The 19,289-nt window shown below is 35.6% G+C and overlaps 1 protein-coding gene across 1 annotated transcript in view; it reads left to right on the top strand.

Annotated features, from left to right (window-relative positions):
* POLN (DNA polymerase nu) overlaps nt 1–19,289 on the top strand; it is an 83,144-nt gene that overhangs the window by 29,720 nt on the left and 34,135 nt on the right. The window contains exons 14-16 of the mRNA XM_014895179.2: nt 744–821; nt 1,245–1,359; nt 18,807–18,889. Coding sequence (XP_014750665.2) covers nt 744–821; nt 1,245–1,359; nt 18,807–18,889 — 276 coding nt within the window. The remainder of the gene's footprint in view (nt 1–743; nt 822–1,244; nt 1,360–18,806; nt 18,890–19,289) is intronic.

Here is a 19,289-nt window from a genome sequence, read left to right as displayed (position 1 = left end):
CTATAAAAAACTATGCCAGCAGGGGCAGCATAAACCTGAGGTGCTGGGCATAACTAGCCTATGAAACTGGAGATTTTGTTAGTGATCTTATACTTCTCAAAAAAGTATTTCTAAGTTTTTCCTGTATCAAGACACTTTTTTTTTCTATTTTCTTCACTTTTATGCTGACCAGATTCTGTTGCATTTCAAACCACCATCCCTCCCTACACTGTGTCAAGTGATATTCCCTGGATCCTCTCAGTTTCTAGTACCTTGTGTTAGTATTTAATGATATTATTGGGGATTTCTGTCATTACAGTTTGGATGCCTGTGACAGCTGTATGTTCTCAATATTATATTCCCCTACTATCTGTAACTCAGAATTTGGTTATTAATTTTGAGTTTTGATTATTTGATGCAGAGTGTTCAAAGATAGAAAAATACATATTTTTACTTACTTTTATAGACCTTTCTTTATTAATGTATCCTTTATTAAGTGATCTGTGAATACTGTTAGTTATTGTATATATTTGATAGCCTGTGTTTAGGGAAGGGTTTGGATCTGAGAAAGGAAGTGAGCAGTACTGCAAGAATGGTGGAGGTAAAGTGGTACATGATTGATATAGTGAAATAATTGTGATGCTAGCTCTGCTAGTTTGCTTACATTGCCATTTCTGTGGTGTTAGCTGTGTATAAAACCTCCTATGGTTTGCACAGTATTTTTGAACTGGTGTTTGGGATTTAAATGTGTATCTCCTCTCTAGGAAAAGAAGAGGACATAATAACTATTTCCCCAAGAACATTGTTTGTTTCAAAAAATGGATGTACATTTTTAGCAGCAGGTAAGAGAGAGAGTAAATTATTATACTCATACATATTAATATTCACAGTTCTGTCATGTCTTTTCCTCCTCTCCTTTGGATGACATATTTTACAAGGCTGTCAAATCCCTTAGTAACAATTAATATTGTTATATGATGTGTATTCCTTATTATGCTTTGGAAGTGGATGGTGTTTAAGCCTTGTGAGTAGAAACAGAGTTAATAAGATTAATTGACACTTGAAGATAATGAAGGATTGAGACACTTTTTGATCCATAGCTGGAATATAACATCTTCAGGATGAGCTTCTTACAGGCATCTGTCTTTTTTGAGCATGAAGTGATTGAATACTCCAGGCTTACATTTTAATTTGTGGTAATCTGGTTAAAATGCAGATATGTTTTTATTTTAGAGCAATAAATGCATTTTAACACTGTTTTCTAGACTTTTCCCATATTGAGTTAAGGATCCTTGCTGACTTATCATCTGAACCAGAACTTCTGAAACTGTTCCAAGAACCTGAAATCACTGATATCTTTGCTACACTGGCTTCTCAGTGGTAAGATTAAATGTTGCATATTTTAATAGTAATTAGACAAAATAGTAAGAATGACCTAAGATATTGTATTACTGCATAATGATAGCTAAAGACTGTATTTTTTTACAGTATCTATTGTTCATGCTATTTTAATACTATGAATTCTCTTCTATCTTTCTGAGCCTTTTCTTCTCCACTGTGGTTAATTACCACATATCAAAATGCTGCAATCCAACTGGGTGGTATGAGCCTTGTGGCTAAAGCTGATGCAATGATATATTGTGAACAGTAGTTGCTGATAACTTTCTCCTTGTATTATTTCTAACCAATTCTTTTTAAAAATTCAGAGCAGCAGCTAGAAAAGTTATCCATTTGAAAAAATGCAAACCAGCTTTTCTCAGTAAAAGTGCAAGCATTTTTGAAATTTACTTAGATATCTAATACAAGTACTGGAATCAAATGACATATATTTAAGAAACAGAGACTAGAGCTTATGGGAATTCGTTTGAACTAAGAGGGTTTAGTGCTTCTACATTCTGGAATGACTTGGAAAAAGTGCTACCCCAATAATTTAAAATAAAGGTAGACTTCTTTTAATCTCCATATCTATATAATTATTTACTGATCTCTTCAGTATGCCGATTAAAAGATTAATTATAAAAAAAAGATGGAATATTAGTCACTTAGCTGTTGAAGGTATTTTATATTGTTGTTTGTATCATGATGATGCCTAAAAATCTCACTGGAGACTGGGACTCCCTTCTACTCAAAAGTGCATTAGCATTCAATTAGTGACAGGATAGATGTCAAGAAACTTGCGGTTTCAACAGATAGGTCAGAAAAAGATTGAATAAAATGCTGTAGCATAAAGCTGTTTGAACAGACAAAGTTCATGTAAATATTATAAAATTTGCTTATTTTCTCTCTGTCTTTCCCTCTCTTTTATCTTTTTATCTCTATTTTAGTTGGAAGATTGTTAGCTGAAAATGAAAGCAAAAATACCTATGATTGATTGAGCTTAATTCTCATCCTACAGTTTCTAAATTTTTGCAGGCATAGCCTTCCCAAACATGGTATTTCCTACACACTTCCGTAGTTCACAGAATCTTAGAATCCTAGAATGGTTTGGGTTGGAAGAGACCTAAGACCATCAGGTTCCAGTCCCCCTTCACCTTCCTCTCTCCCAGGTTGCTCCAAGCCCCATCCAACCTGGCCTTGAACACATCCAGAGCTGAGGCATATTTGTTAATATGCTCTGAAATCGTGCAAAGAAACAAAATGTAGTTCACGTTTTAATTGTCCTACTACCAACAACTGAATCAGTGCTCCAGGCATGTGCATTCTGAGAGAACAAAACTCAAGACCACAAACATTCCATTAGATATATCTGTGGAAAGATCACCTTTCATTTAGAGTTTCTTAGAACCTTCTCTTGATACTGTAATAAATTCTTAGCTCTAACATGATATCGCTGGAACCTCATGATGGAGTTAAATCCTTATTTTAGTTTGTTGGTTTATTGGAAATGTATGCATGAAGATGAGTCAAATTTTGTCTCAGCTCTGGGCACAGCTCCAGAAATACCATTCTATTCAGCAATCTCATGGCTCTTGGCAGCCGTCAACCGCTTGCAGTTGCTACATGGTAACTTTAAATTTAATGAAATATTACAGGCAAATATTTTTATCAGACAGAATTGTCATGGTGTGTCTACAAAATCATTACATAATGATTCTGCTGACTCTTCTGTTAAGCTTCAGTAAAGTTAATGCTTAGAAGAAACTTTCTATTGAATCTATTAGATGACTTATGAATCACAGAAACACAAAGGGCGTGTTTAATCTCATCTAACCTTGGACATCTGTCACATACTTGGAGAGATTCATTTGGCCGACTGCTGATATGCCCTGTAATAAGATCAATTGCACAATAAAAGTCTTGACTTCTCACCATTGAGAACAAAGTAGGTTTGGGGTGGCCAGCTTAAATGTAGGCATCGGTGTTTGTTCTGACAAATTGAATTCCTTCTGTTGGGTCAGTTCCTACTGAACTCATCTTGGAATTTTGAATGTTGGCCTTAATTTCTTTGGCACCAAAGAGAAGATATAAAATTGCAGGTTTCACAAATGCTTTCTCATACTGGATATTTCTTCATCTCTCATAGTCTGCTATTGATAAATAAAATCTTTGGGGCCAAAATTTAGTCAATTGACTTTATTGTAGTTGATTCTACTCACTGGTATTAGAACGAGTTATGAGAAGAACAAAATAACAACAAACCTTTTATCTCTTCTTGGTTGTCTGGTTTTCTCTGGGACTTAATCCTTTAAAATCTGTGCAACTGATACACCAATGAGCATAGCAAATGTTTTGTTCTGTTTGAAGGAATTGCATGTTGTTACTATTTGTAAATATTTCCTGATATATTTTGTACAATTGGAAAAACCTTTACAAAAAAAGGTTTTTTTCTCTAAGAGATCTATAAAGAATAAATTAGTTTCTGAAGTTCCTTCTCCAAAGAAAAAAATTAAGTTAATGTTAGTATCTAGTAGCATATCAGTTTCTGAATGCGTGTCAGGTGGTATCTTTTAGCAGGTTTTTTGTATCTAAAAATCCTTAGACTGATGAATATAAAATCATAAATAGAAAAGAACATTATTGAATAGAAATCTGAGCCACACTCTAGAGTCCAGCCAAGTTTTGTATCAGTTTATTCACTTATTTTTTCTAAATTTCATGGCTTCTTCACTGAAACATAACTCCATTCCTCAGCTGCCCTTCAGACTAAAGCCTTCTATCTGAAATCCAACCTTTTTAAAAACTTCCACAGGCTTTTTATAGCTTTTGGCAAGAAATACACATGGATGGGCAATTTCTGCAAAGAGGTGAACTCCATGAGTTTCTGATTAAATTAAGATCTATGTATAAAAGCTTTCCTTTCATAATTTGGTTATGTGTTCTGTGCTGTGACTCAGCCTATCTCTGGTGCCATAGAGATGTGTCTCTCTTGTAACCCTGTTGGATCCATGTTGCTGTTTAACACTCTTTGTTTGGAATCTTTACCCTGGTCAGCAGAGCAGGTAGAGATGCTTACGTGTGTGCCAGCCCAGACTGTGTCTGTACATGGTAGTAAAGGGTTGAGTGGAGGTATTAACTTCCATGCTAAAATTCAGTCATGTGCAACATAGTACCCAACCCACCAAGCCCAGTGAGAGGCAATGCTCCTGGCTGGGCTGGGCTGGGATCTTGTGCTGCTCTGGTGAGCTTGCAGAGACATCTCCTTTCAGGAGTAACTCAGCTCCCTGCTGTGCTCAGCTGTTTGCTGGAGACACTGCTTGATGCTGAGAGTTTTTGAAGTATTGTGTATTCCCTTTGGAAGAGCCGTCTTGAAGTGGCTATGCAGCTAAAACTATCAGAAGCTGCAGTTAACTACCACAGAAGCACAGAATGGTTTGTGTTGGATAAGGCCTTTAAAGATTATCTAGTCCATCCCCTTGCTATGGGCAGGGACATCTTTCACTTCCAGCTTGCTCATCTCTGCCTTGTACAACCAATATATTTTCTGATCATCTAATATAGTTACCCCAGCTAAAACGAAGATGATAGAGATTTTGATGTTCACTTGTATATGCTTAGTGCTCTTCCTACTGTTTTCCTGTGATGATGATTGTAAGGTATTACCAAAATTATCTTACAGTGAGTCCTCTGTTGTGTCCTATAAAGAAAAAGCCTTAAGGACAGGTCAGCACCTGCTCTTACAAGAGCGCATTACGTTAATGACACACTGAACACATGGCAAAGTTTCAAGGCTTGCCTAAACTTTTAAAAATTCATGATATAATGGTTTCTAGCTACGTGCAAGTTCACCTTGTGTTATGTTGCCTTGATGCCATATGACAGTCATAATCCTTTTAAATCCAAATCATCATCCCAGTGCTGAAGGTGACGAGAGCTGTCCTGGCAGCTGTCTGACCAGCCGAGAGACCGAGCTGCTATCATTAGACATCCAAATGACAACAAACCTCAGCGTGAACCTTCTCTCACTCCTTTAGCTTTTACAAAGTAAATGAAAAATAAGTAATTCTATTTAAAATGCTGTAGATATGTGTATCTTAAAATCACTTTCAAAAATAGATGCTGAAAAATAAGTTTAGCCTTTTAGGTAGTCTGCACTTTCTTTGCAGAATTTTGTAATTTGAGGTGTAATGATTACTAATCTCTTTCAAACTGTTCTTTTGTCACCCTTCTCAGTAGGTTATTGTTCCTCCATCATAGTATATACCCATATTGACCACATTGAGTAAAAAGCCAGGAAAAGTATCTTGATTTAGCTAAACACTTAAACACACCATAGTATGGGGTTTCATCCTATCTCACTTCTGCCTGCTTTCCTGCCTGAGCGCTTATTTGAATTGGGATAGTACTGCTTCAGGGCTCCTATGATTGGAACATTAATCCATACTTAAAATATTTGGGTAGGCCCTTTCCTTCTTTTCTTTAGAATGTGTCTCAGACAACTGGAGATCCTCAGTAGTGACGAGTTCAGAGCACAGTGGTGCCCTCCATCAAGGGACCTGAGAGCAGCCTGGCCATGCAAATGCAACTCTTTTATTTATGGCTCTGAACAAGCTTAGTTTTAAGCTCAATTTAAGCTTGAAGATGTTGTCACTATGATCCAGTATTTGCTACAGATATTCCTAATATCTGCAAATTATATTTATGTTCCGTGTTTTATGTTCTTGAGTCTGAAATAGAACACTGATGTGTCTGTCATAAAAAACCTAGCAGATTTACGAGACCATTTTTCCCTTTTTAAATTTTAACTATGAACTAAAATGGTAAAACATGTAGACTCTATATCCTCGTAAACCTAGAGGTTCAGAGGAAAAGACCCTATAAGTAGATTTGTTGCAAATGGATTGAAGTGAAAGTCCAATATTCCTATATCCAGAAATTCAGGAAAGAAATTTAGAAGGGGAATACCCAGATGATTTGTATTCTCTAGGGATAATACTAGCATGTGAAACAAAGAACATTCTCTTGATCACATTACTTCTTTGAGATCTAATAATATTTATAGATTGTTTGTATTGGTTTACTGTTATCTTCTCATGGTAAATATACCTTTTCTTTAGATGATATTTGTTATTTCAGAAGGGGAGAAATTAAGAAAGATATTTAGTAAATTGCTTGCAGTATGATCTACTTGCAAGCATGAATTTATTACTGCTATAAACAGTGTATTTTCAATTGTGTGAGAGCAGAAAGATAATTGTCCCTGTGCACAAACTTTCCCATGCAGTGATAAATTACCTGGCTATTTTCTGTCATATATTCAGTGTTATAGATTGTCTGTAGATCCAGCATAATTATATCCAAGTTGGTCTATGTCTCAGAAAAATGCCTTTAATAGATAACAGGTTAGACTGTTGTACTCTAATTCTTTTTCAGAAATCAGAGAGTATGAATCAGAGAACACACAAAATTTGCCTGTATGCAACGTGTTTTCCTTAAATTCTAAAAGCTAAAAGAATAGGGGAGTAGAGAAATTCAAATAATCTTTATTAAAAATACTTAAGTATTACTATGTCATAGAGGAATAGCTCCAATACTGTTCCTTATACAGATATATCGTGTATTAAAAGGTATAATAATCTGAATAATCTGATAACTGCTGCCATTCCAGTATGAACACGGGCATTTTCTTTAAAGTATCAGTTTCTTGTTCTGAACTGTAATTTAACCTGTACACATTTACTGATGGTGAATTAAAGTAACAAGGTCATTAGTGGATACTCTTTAAGGGTGGTATTTATTCTGATTATGTCAATGAAAGGACGATTTTTGGCAGTTGTGTGCAATGCTTACACTCATGGCAGTGTTTGAAAGAAGGCTGGAGAATTTGATAATGGTCTAGTTGCTCCTGTTTCACATTCAGATCTGAGTTTTGTAAAATCCAAACCACAAAATACTCCCTTCTCTCTCATCTGTCATCTGTTTCCTCATATTCATCCTATTAGTGCTTTCTTTTGTGTGGTGATGGAGAACAGCATGAATACCTGTGCTTCTTCCAGGTATTGAATTTACCTTCTAGTAAGTACTGGACATAATAATTGTTCATCTGAATTTGTGTGGCTTTCAGAGAGTTAAAAAAAAATGGTTGCAGATAAGAGGACATATCTCTTTATGTCTTTGTAGCCATGGCAGTTTATATCTAAATAAAGAAGTTTGTAATTATCCTGGAATTCCAAGGGATTTATAAATCCTTTACCACCAATCATTTTGAAAAACATTTCTTTCCATTTTTATAGCATAGGCTTGGTTGGTCGATGCTTTTAAGACATGGAAGGGTCTTTAGCTTATATTGTCCTTGCCACAATCAGAGGAACATCTCATTTCCAGTAACCTCAGGAACTGCAGACTGTTTCTGAAATGTTCTGAACACGAAAGTCCATCTCTCCTGAGCTGATATTTCTGTGTGATCATGGTAATATCTGTTCTGAACTGTATCATTAGAGACTGACATGCTGATTTTGGAAATTACTTAAGAAAAAGCCTAGAGAGAAGCAAAGCACAGAACTACTTGGAATAAGCATGTTGAAAGGAGAAAAGGATTTTTGTTGGTTTTGGGTTGTCTTTTTTTTTTAAAAATAAATTTAGCCATTCTTGAATAAAAAGACGACAGTGCACAAAGTTTTGGTTTGTTCTTCACAGAATGTCTTCCTGTAGGAAGTGTGGAATTTTATTTCTTTACCACCTGCCAAGCAGGGGACTCACAGAGCTTATTATATCCAGTGATGGCCAGGTGAGCCAAACTGTTGCATACTGGCAGTTGGTCTGATAGGAACTGTGTCAAAATAGGGACTCTTGTTTTTCCAGCCTCTTGGCAATTCAGGATGCTTCCTGACAATAGCTCTATCTGCTGATACCCTGCTGAGTTCTGAAGAACACAGGAAATAAGCAGAGGTATTTTGGATATTCCTGAAATTAATCAAAATAAGTCCTCACGGGCTGAATTATACAAAAAGATAACTGGATCTGTTTGAAAAAGAGAAGGTCAGGTGTGCACAAATGCTTGGTGGTAGGCTGACAAAATATATGTACATCCATTTCATACAACTTTGTTTCAAATACATTCTTTGTATTAAATAGATTAAAGATTAATCCTCCACAAAATAGTATTTTTTCAGGTTAATTCGTATGGTATAGTAGATATGGAATTCAGTTAGGCTGCCTACTCAAATATCAAGAACAAAGGCCAGTTAATCAGGGATAAGATAAATAGATTTCTGAGAAGTGAATGCCACATCATGTAGATGAATGGTTTTTAAACAGATACAAACAGTTGTCCTTCTGTATTAATTTTATGTAAATATTATCAACAAGCTTGAACAGACTCATTATTAATCAAGAGATGTCACCTGTCTGTTTGTTAGGTGATTAAGGAATAATTAAATAATCATGCTTATCCAAGTGGATTTTTACTAAGGAAACAGGAAGAGCTTTAGCTCTCCTCCTGTCCCCATTAGCAGACAAACAGTTACAAGATGCAGCCACAGCTCCCTTTCCCCCAGGCAGAGCTCTCTTAGTTTTGTTCTTTGTCTAAATAATGAGCTATACTAGTTTAGGGTTCTTAGAGCTCTTTATTTGTCTAAAGATTTTTTAGATAATTCAGGCTATTTCGTACACTTCTAATCTCCTAGGACATGTGATCTCTTGGGTTCATTCATTTCTCCCCATTTTATCAACTGAATGTCAAGTCTGAAATTAATCTGAATTAATTTAATTTCATTCCTTGCAAAATGGCAAAATCTTTGTTTTTGGAGTTGCAATGAAGAAGAATTCCATGCCACTGAGCACCTATAAAATCGTGAAAGAAACTTTTGCTGTATTAAGACAAGTTACAATCATGTCTACTCTTCACTGGGGAGTACTTAGGGTTACTTCTAGAATCCTTTGAAGAGAGTGGAGAATAGTTTTCCTGTATGTTACATGGCAGCCCCCTTAAATAACTGTAACTGAGCATCTCTGCTGAAGTCTCTGTTTAGAATGTGTGACTGTGTTGTGGTCCTTCAGCTCTGAAGTTTGGTTCTGTAACTCAGCCTGTATTGATTCATTGTAAATCAGGAAGTCCTAAGCTCAGTGCTGCCTGCTAGGACACTCACTAAGGGTTAATATAACATTTCTTTCATTATCATTTACTTGTCTGGTTTTATAATCCTGTTAAAATGTTTAGTTTCAAGACTTCTGCTTACTTTCCTTTGGTGAAATAAATTCTGAAGAAGCTTTTTTTGCAATATATATATATCATTTCTATTCTGATCAATATCTAAAATATCTCTTGTCTTGTACCTTTATTTAGAGTGATACTGATAAAAAGTGTGGAATCAGTGATTTGTTTCTTATATGCAGTAAAGAGAGACACAATTTCAGTTTCAAGGCATGCTCTTTCAAATCAAGTAACTTATTTAGGGATAGATATTATGTACAGGTACTACTCATTATGAATCTGGTATTTAATAACTTGATTGGTAAAAAAAGTTGTGAGTGAGGCTGTGCCACCTGTAGCTCCAGCAGTATGGAGTAAAAGGGGAAGATGTTCAGTTTGCCTTCTCAGAATCAGAGTTCTAAAACATTTTAAGCTCCAAGTTCAACACCTCATGAGTGTTGGTGTGGAATATTTTAACAGTGTTACTTTTGCAGCAAAGAGATTTCTACATGTTTTGAAAGCTCATTTGCAATAGTTGACATTAATGCAATTTAATGCTTGTCTTGCTTCACACTCTGACAGTCTATATGGCAACCTGTGGAAATTTCACCTTGCAGTTTACACTGCCTTGTAGAAGTGCAGCTGTGGTTTTAGTTTAGACTGGCAGATAAAGAAGAAGGAATAAAGTCTTCAGGAAGCATAATGGCTTTTGTTTCTGGAAGATTTAAATAAACCAGGCAGTTAACTAGAAGTTTAAGACAGCTTAATTTTATGTCACATTGGAAACTTATTATTATTGCACATTAAATACTTTCTTAGCCTTCTAGAATAAATGAAAAATAAAGTTTTACAATTGCCACCAACCCAGAGACTAGAGAGAAAGCAAGCCCTGAGGAGGCTGGATAGTCCTCAGTTGTTTTATGGTGTCTGATGACTTTTGGCTTTGCTAATTTCATAGAAAGGTTTTGTTGTATATGAAACTCTTACCTTCAATCATGTCCTTCTAGAGTGACTTTGATTAAATGCTCTGGTTTATGAGCACGCTCCAGAGCTCAATAAAATATTTCCATTTATTTCATTTAACTCAACTTCAACTCTAGTGTCAAGCTAAATTTTGATGAAACCAAGAATCAAGTCACAGCAATTCATTCTTCACTTTTACTTTTGCCTTTAGTTCAGTGTTGACCCAAGGCATAGTAGAAATTTAAGCTGAAAGAGGTGTTTATAGAGAAATTGAAAAAGATGGGATAGGAAGTTTCTTATCCCTCTCTGCAGAATTTATTCAAGACCCTTAAATGTAGCATGACTGATTTCTTCCTTTTTTGATTGCTTGTCCAAAATATTTCAAAGTCTGTCTCTTATTTTTTTCTGTGTTATATGGATGCAGTTTGACATCTCTCTTCCCCTGCCTATTTTTCCTGAGCAAACTATGCATTGTTGGAACAATATGATAGCTCCATGTTTTGTTCTGTGTAATATCTGAGATGGCATTACATCATCTTTTGATCATATGTTAAGAGCTCTGTTCTTTCTGTTTCACTTTTCTGGTATTTATTGAAAGGCTGCTCTCTAGGTCCCTCTATTTCTTTATGAGACTTGTGACAGGTCCAAGATGTGTAATTAATTGATGTCCTGCTGCAACTGCCTGTATCATCTCCCAAAATGGCTGCTGTTCTGTCTTAATTATTTGAAGCTGCTTGATGAAAAGCTTGAAAAATATTTGTGATAAGTAAAGAAAGAACCCCAAGTGCATTAATTTGCATTTGATCCCTTTTGTGTTATACAAATGGCCTCTGAGAAATTGTGTGCCATCCCAGTTTTCATAGACTACTTAATGCATTAACATTTATTTGTTCTTTCAATGATAGTGCCCATCACTGTCGATGTTCACACCTGCACCTGGTGTGGGGAGTTAGTTACCCTGACTTCCTTCTCTTCTGTACTCACACACCCAGAGACCCTAAAATAAGACTGCTTTGTGACTCAGAAATAAAGACTATGGATATGTGAGGTGAAAGTCCTTTTTTTTTTTTTCTACAGGGGTGAAGGAGAGGTAAGGTGTGCTCTTTCAAGAACCTAGATCAACGTCAGGGACTTTCTGTTCCAAGTGACATATATCCAGAATTGTGCATTGTTTTAGAAAAATCTTCTAAGTGGTCTTTTTCTAACGAAGAGCACTGAAAATAAGTACTATCTAATTTATCTCTTCAGTATCTGATACCTGAAACAGCAACATGCCGGTAAATATCTTAATAAAGATAATGGATCACTTCATTCCTAAATTAATCTCTCAGCAAATTGTTACTGATGATAGCTATAATTTATGACATAACCTTGTTGCAATTGCTTTATCTGGTTCCCTGCTACTTTAAAATGTAGTGACAGAACACTTTTGAACCTCATAGCAAACTGCAAAGACATGTCTTAACTTCTTTAAAATACATGAAAGTTAGATACCATGCTCTTTAAAAGGAGGTTGAGGACTTACAAAATAAACCTTCATGCAGTGGATTACAGAGGCTACTCAGACAAAATAAATTATTTTATGATTAACTACTAGAAGAAGTTTTAAAATACTAAAGTGCTTCTGGATTCTTGCAAAAGTGTTTTATAGGGGTTGTAAAGATTTTTCTGGTGGTAAAAAGATATAAAATAAATTAAACCACAGTTTGATAGGGTGGCATACCCAAAGGGAAAAGAGACATAATAACAAAAATGTTTCAGAGTTGCCTGTAGTCTGGGAAGGATGGCATTAAGCTGGCAGCTATAATCTTTCATTCAAAGAAGTTGAATACAAACAAAAACTTTTAAAAAAACCAAACTTTTAACTGAATAAACCACAGTATTAAACTCCTGAATTGTGTGTTGTGACTCTCTCCCCTCTGTGTTTAAGTACTTGACCCTGTATTTACCTGGGAGATCCATGCCAGAGATGCTCCAGCATGTGCATTGGCTGCTGGAAGACAGCTCTGCCTCTCCTGATGCCAGGGTGGGAATAAATACACATATATATATATATATATATCTATGTAATACTATGTATTTCCCTTTTGGTAAGAAAGAAGAGATGCGAGGGATCTGTTTTCCTATGGTATGAGGAGCTTCTCTTTGTTATTCTGTAATCTTTTATCTTGCTTATGCAAACCAGGTCATGATAAAATTGCAAATACAAGCATTTGACATAACCTCTGAATCAGACATAAGTGTTTAGAAGTGACATAGATAAAAAAATACAACACAAAATTTATATACTTATATAACTTACATAACTTATATACTTAGGTTACATCAGAAAGGTTTATCTTTTTGTTACTCTTGACCTGCTGTCTCCCTTCACAACAAAGCTTCTTGCTCATCCCTGCAGGATGCTAGTCTGCATTTTAATCTTTGTAGATGCTTTTTTTCATAGAATCCTAGAATCCTACCAAATGGTTTGTGTTGGAAGGAAGCTTAAACACTCTATAGTTCCAACCCTCTACCATGGGCAGGGGACACCTTCACTGGGCCAGGTTTCTCAGAGCCCATCCAGCCTGGCTGTGAACACCTGCAGGAATGGGGACTGCACAGCTTCTCTGTGGAGAGGTTTCTTTCCTATTTTTAGAAAAGAATCTAAACTGTATTTCCACTCTTCTGGGCAGTCTAGAAAAATTTCATTTTTCATCCTACCGTCTCCATGCTCTTATGTGAAAGATAATCTCATTACTTTTTGTTTTGAACATAGTTGTGTAAATGCCTCATGGTTATAGAAAACATAGAAACCATACATTTAAAATTCCTGTATGAAAAAAGATGGACTAATTGTATGTATCTTACATGTGGCTCTTGATTGATGCAAGACAAAAGTAGTGATACATTTTGATATGACAGTGTCTTCAGGGAAACTGTTTCCCAGCTTCTTCCTTTTCTGTATTTTATAACAGAGATTAGCCAGGCAAAAGTAATTCCAAGTTTGCTTCTGCATATTACCTTACAAATATCTGAGACAAAGTATGCCTTAGCCTTGTCAGCATTTTCCATGAGTCATGGAATAGCAGCTTTCAAAAAAATTGTTTATGCTTGCTCATTGCATTAGCAGTGACTGTACTGGGTTACAGGTAGTCAATTTTTTTCCATGTGTCTTGGATACATACATTGTTCTAGGTGTTCTGATTGCCACAGATATAAAATCTGCTAGACTGAAAAAGTGAGCTTTCAGAATTTACCTCCTTACATGATCTACCCAATGGTGATGCTGCTGTAAAACTCGGCTTTTCTGGTTTTGCTGATTACATAAATTGTCTGTCTGTGTTTCATATCCCAACACAAAGTTCCAGGCACAGACTTACAGAATATAAACCCCTCATTTGCTATTAAACAGGAACAGGTGATGGAAAATGAGATTTATATAATTCACTGATGAAAATAAAAAAAGCTGTAGGAGCCATCAGATGGACAAATGTGTGCTCACTCATACATCCACTCATTTATTGGACATTAATGACCACATATAAAATGAATTTAATGCCACTCCATCTCATTTCCCACATCAACAATTCACAGCTTGGACTTGAATTAATTGCAGATGCAAGAGAGCAGCCAAGAGCTTGTGACAATGACTGAGCTTAGCTTGGCTGGAGTGTAATGCAGATCAAGGCAAGGCATGCCTGCCAGATATTGTGTTTGAGGAGTTTGTTCTGCCTTTTCCTGTGCATAAACAGTTGACTTCCGTCACCACACAGCATTTCCCAGAAATTCTGGAATGTCTTATCGCATTCTTTTAAGACTGATTTCCTCTCATTTCTACCTGTTCTCAAGGTTTTATTTTGCCATTGCTCATACATTATGCCCTGTGGCCTCTTTAATATTTTTTGTCTGTGTGTGTGTTTATATTGTGTGAGCTCATTTCTGTATACTAAAATTCATGTTAGTTTTTGGTTTTTTTTAGTATTCTGTACAGGTAAAAATTAATCCACTGAGATGTCTAGTCTATTAAATGTGTTATTCCAGTTTACAGTTAAACTTTGTTAAAATTACAGATATGATTGCTATATTTTTCTTGAGTATAAAGAAACTCAGTGTTCATATGTATTAAAGACTTAAGACTTAATTCAGTAGAAACCCTTTGAGACGTCCATTAGACCCCATTAATAAATGAAAATATATAATGAAATTTGGAGAAATTACAATAGTATACAAAGTATTTCTCTGAAAAAGTAATAAATTATATATTTCTCCTTTTGTTTCATATCTGCACTTCATTTTGTAATCATTATTTTGTTTTGTAATTATAATTTCATGTTATCCTTCTTCACTGTTTGGTAGAAAATTTTTCTCTCCATGTTTTTTACTCTCAGAATTAGGCAGCTATTTCCTTTTAGATGCACAGCCCAATTCTTAGTAGAGCCACCTTTTTAAAGACTTAGTGTATCTCTGCTCTCACTGTGTTTGTTAGATACTCTACAGTTTTTGGCTGGAAGTTGTTTGCTGCCCTCACAGACCTTTCCAGATTGTTTAGCTCTGCTAATCCTTCCCAGGATACTGAGATTTGCCAACCTGAACATGTCTTCCAACAACGAGGGCTGTTTTTTATTTTACCTAGGACATGTCTATCAAATAAAGTACTATAAGGCAAAGTACTTGTAAATTGGTGCTAAACAAAGTAAAGAACAAACAAATCAGAGATGTAGAAATAGCCTGAGACAAGTATGCAGGCAAGGACAGGAATGTAGGAGGTGAAATACTGCACATTTGGAGATTGGAAGATGGTGAAAGTACTGATTATGAAGTTGAACTTTTCCCAGCATATTTGAGAGAGAGTAATGAGAAGGATGTAATAAAACGGAAAAATACATTTCATGCTAGAACTAGTAACTGCATATTTATTTCCTGCAGGACTTGAGGAATTTTTATGTTTCCACAACAAAATCTGCAGCAAATTCTTTTTCCTCCTGAGCTTTTTTCCTGCATCAATTTCTATAATGTTGCATTAATGATCTTCTTACTCCAGCTGTATAGACAGTGCTGAGTGAGCTGGAGTTGCTGCCTCAGTGTCACTGCCCAGCAGCTAAGACTGCTTTATGCCCATTCACCTTCCTTTTTCAGATTCAAATTTATTTAAAAAAAACAAACATTTCCACTAAAAATCCGTGTTACATCCTGCCACACTTCAGCACTGAGTATTTTCATGCGCTGAATGGCTTGCTAAAAATCTCTTATGCAGGTATGCAGATAACAATGTCTTTTTATCAATATCATGGTGTTCCATGACGAGTCCAAAGGCAAAATAAAGGTTTTATCTTTAAATAGGTTCTCACAGTACCCATTAAAACAAATCAATTACCACAAATGTAAATTAGTTTGCAAAGGAAACAGGATAAAGCAGAAAGCCCACTGGGGATTTCTAACGTGGCTGGTGCAGTTCTGAGAAACTGCACACCTCCCCTTTAGTTTTATTATTCAAAGGAATAAACAGCCTTTGCCTCAAACTGCAGGAATGCCTCTCTGTATTACAGAAGGAATCAAACACTGGTAGAAGCAAATCATTGTCAATACAAACAGGAAAAAAAGCATTTATTAGAAAAAAATGAATAGTTATGATTAATGATTTCTGTTTACTCAAGCAGTTTTGATTTATATGGCAATTTCATACCTTATAATTAGGTATTCTTTTATGTGGTACATAAATTTGCAAATACTCAGAGTGGTAGATGTAGTGGATGTAATGCCTCTCTGTCCAATGCTCACATTTCCCATTGGTGCACTCGGAGGAGTTGACTATTTCGGTTGTAACATTATATTGAAGGAAATATTTGTGATAAAGCTCTGAAATTTTAATTTTTTCTGTGTGTTTCTTGACTAACCACAGACCAGGTAATGCTAAGTGACTGTTGGAGTGCCATGATTACATGATGCATGTACATCTGCACCAATAACTGTGTTAGGCAAAGTTTTACTGTGATTGCTGACACAGCCAGTCATGATTACAGCAGTAAGACTATTAATGTTTTTTCCAGTCAACCCTCCAAGCTGATGCTTGGATAATGCAAAATCATAACCAAAATTCTAACAATGATTCTAATTGTGCACACAATTCAGTTCTATTGCCTTCTTTCACTGCTAAAACTTCTCTAGAACCCACAGGGAGTCTCACCTTGTGTCTCCCTCAGTACCATGGTCTGGTAAATGTCTATGTTCTTCTACAAGTCTCCACGATTCTTACCCACTGTATCCTTTCTGTTGTAGCCTTTCTTTTCCAGAGAAGTGAGCAGCTGATGTACCCACTGCCTCTCAGTTGTCTCTAGCCTCTGACTTCAGTAAATCTGCAAGGAAATTCTGCTGCTGTTCTCCCATTTCTTGCCTTGTCCAATCCTCTAGTTCAAATTGTGCATTATTAGGAAGGCAGTATTACATTTTTTAAGGTTTCCCCAGTTTCAGCATTGCCCAGTCTTAGTTTTGCATGTCAGAAGGGTCTTCAGGTGATATTTGCTCTCTAACCAGATTATATTTTCCCTTGGGATCGATACTTTCTCAAGTGTCTGTGTAGTTCTCTGCCAGGTTCTTCAGGAAATTCCTGCAGTCTTTCTACTGGAGATTGTTTCAGGAAATCCTTAATGATGTCTAGTTTCCTAATTCTGCACTTGTTAGTTCCTATAGCTACTTTGCCCTTGTATTCAGGTACAACTGGGAATCTCAACCTACTGTATTCAAAAGATCCATGAACTTTTGACCTGCCATAGCTAAGAAAGTAAGCTCAAACTAGCAGAATGATTAAGTGGGAACAGTCTTCATTACAGGTGGAAACACTATTAAATTATTCTTGTTTCTCAACTAAACTGAGCAGTGTAAAGTTTTGTTTCATCTTTGAGCAGTTAGTAGTATTCAAAGGAAAAATGTGAGCTTCTGCAAAACCAAAGACCTTTTGCCCCATGAACGCTTGAAATTATATCCGGTTTTATTTTTCCTCTTTAAAAAATCTCTACTGCCATAAAGACTTGCTTAAATCTGATTTCATTCAGGGTCTGCCTGTTTATCATTCAAAATGCCTAATTATACCAGCACTGAGCATAGGCTTGACTAAAATCAGTGTATGAGGTAAGCAAGCAAAAATTGGTGGCTTTGCTGATTTTCTAGGAGTTTGAGTATCTTAATAGTGGTGAAAGAATTTCCTTGAATAAGATGCAGAGAAATACACCATTTTCTCAAAGCTCCTCAGCTAAAACCTTCACAACAAAGCATCTTTCCTGACGAAAAAGCTTTCAAAGCAAACCATAGAAAATTTTGCTTTTAAAAATGCAACCTGACTCATGAAAAAAAAAGTCTCATGGGGAGATTTTTTCCCCAATGGTGCAGACATCAGCAAGCATCTCTGATAGCAATTAATCTCCATGTTTCAAATACAATTTTTGTAGGTATTTGATTTCAGAGAATGAGTATATGATTTCCCCCAACACCCTTCCATTTAAACTAAATGATCAATATCCTTCAGTGCTTTCAGTTGTTAATAATGTCAGTATTCTTTCTGAAGCTGCATTTTGATAAGGAAAGCTGTAGGTGGCACGTACTTGATGATTGCAGAGTCGTAGCTTTTCATTTTTCACATTGCTAAATCCATTAGCATTTTTGTAGAACTGTTTTATGTCAGGTGAGAGTATGGGAACTGGGAAGGAGGACACTTGGCTGGGAGTAATCTGGATGCACTCTTCAGTTCAGAATCAGCCACTGCTGCTGTTTTATGAAGCCTTGCTATTGTGGAGCTCTGTAAGGCATATGGAGCAAACAGTGCTTGCTTCTATCAGTCACTTCTTGAAATAAGGTTGGATATTTCTCCTAGTGAAGCCCTGATAATAATCTTATTTAAAAAAGCTTTAGATCAGACTTATGCTTAGAGTCTCTAGACCCTCACATCTTGAAGAGATGCTGTTGCTGGAAATAATTAATTTTTCTCATAAGCGACAATTAAATCCACCTCAATCTGAAAAACAATAATTAGTAATACAGTAGTAGGATTTTTCCTAACCAAGAATTTAATTGAAAGGGAAAGGAGAAGATTAAAATTAAAATAAATAATTTCATTTACTGTGGACTATCACTATGAAAATTTGTAAAGTAGTTGTGCATTCCTGGCTGACAATGAAAGCCCTTAAGTGTGTCTATTCATATCTTACAATTTTGTAGTTATTAAATGATTATTGACTTTAAATAATATAATATAATAATAATAATATAATGATATCTCTGGAGATAACTTAGTTTTAACTGAAAATGTGTGATTTTTGTTTAGGAAAGGAATTCCAAGTGAACAAGTGAAACATACTGATAGAGAGCAAGCAAAGCGTATAGTTTACTCAGTGGTCTATGGAGCAGGTAGGCATTTATAGAAAAAAACCCAGCTACTGTAAATTTATACTTTATTCATAAGTTGTATAAGTAGACTGAATTTCTAAAGGTGAGTAAAAGTTTTTCAGAATATTACATTTATATTTTTATCCAGAATGATTAAATCATCTACTAATTTACTTAATAAAAAATATTAAATTAATGTAGTTACATTGCCATATACAAAGATTATCTGATTTTGTATTTGTTTACTGCTGATATAACTGAAGCATTTATCTAATTTTGAGTTTTATATTTTCTCAGTATATAGACAGAGATGAGAAAAACGGCAATGAAATCTTAAAATCTCCAATATTGTTTTAAAACACCTTTATAGAATCTGAGAATGGCAGGGATTGGAAGGGACCTCTGGAGGTCATCCAGCCCC

Source organism: Sturnus vulgaris, chromosome 4, assembly GCF_052056855.1.
Source record: "Sturnus vulgaris isolate bStuVul1 chromosome 4, bStuVul1.hap1, whole genome shotgun sequence".
Classification (NCBI taxonomy): domain Eukaryota; kingdom Metazoa; phylum Chordata; class Aves; order Passeriformes; family Sturnidae; genus Sturnus; species Sturnus vulgaris.
The sequence above is the reverse complement of the archived record's forward strand: the minus strand, read 5'-3'. Positions and strand labels throughout refer to the sequence as shown.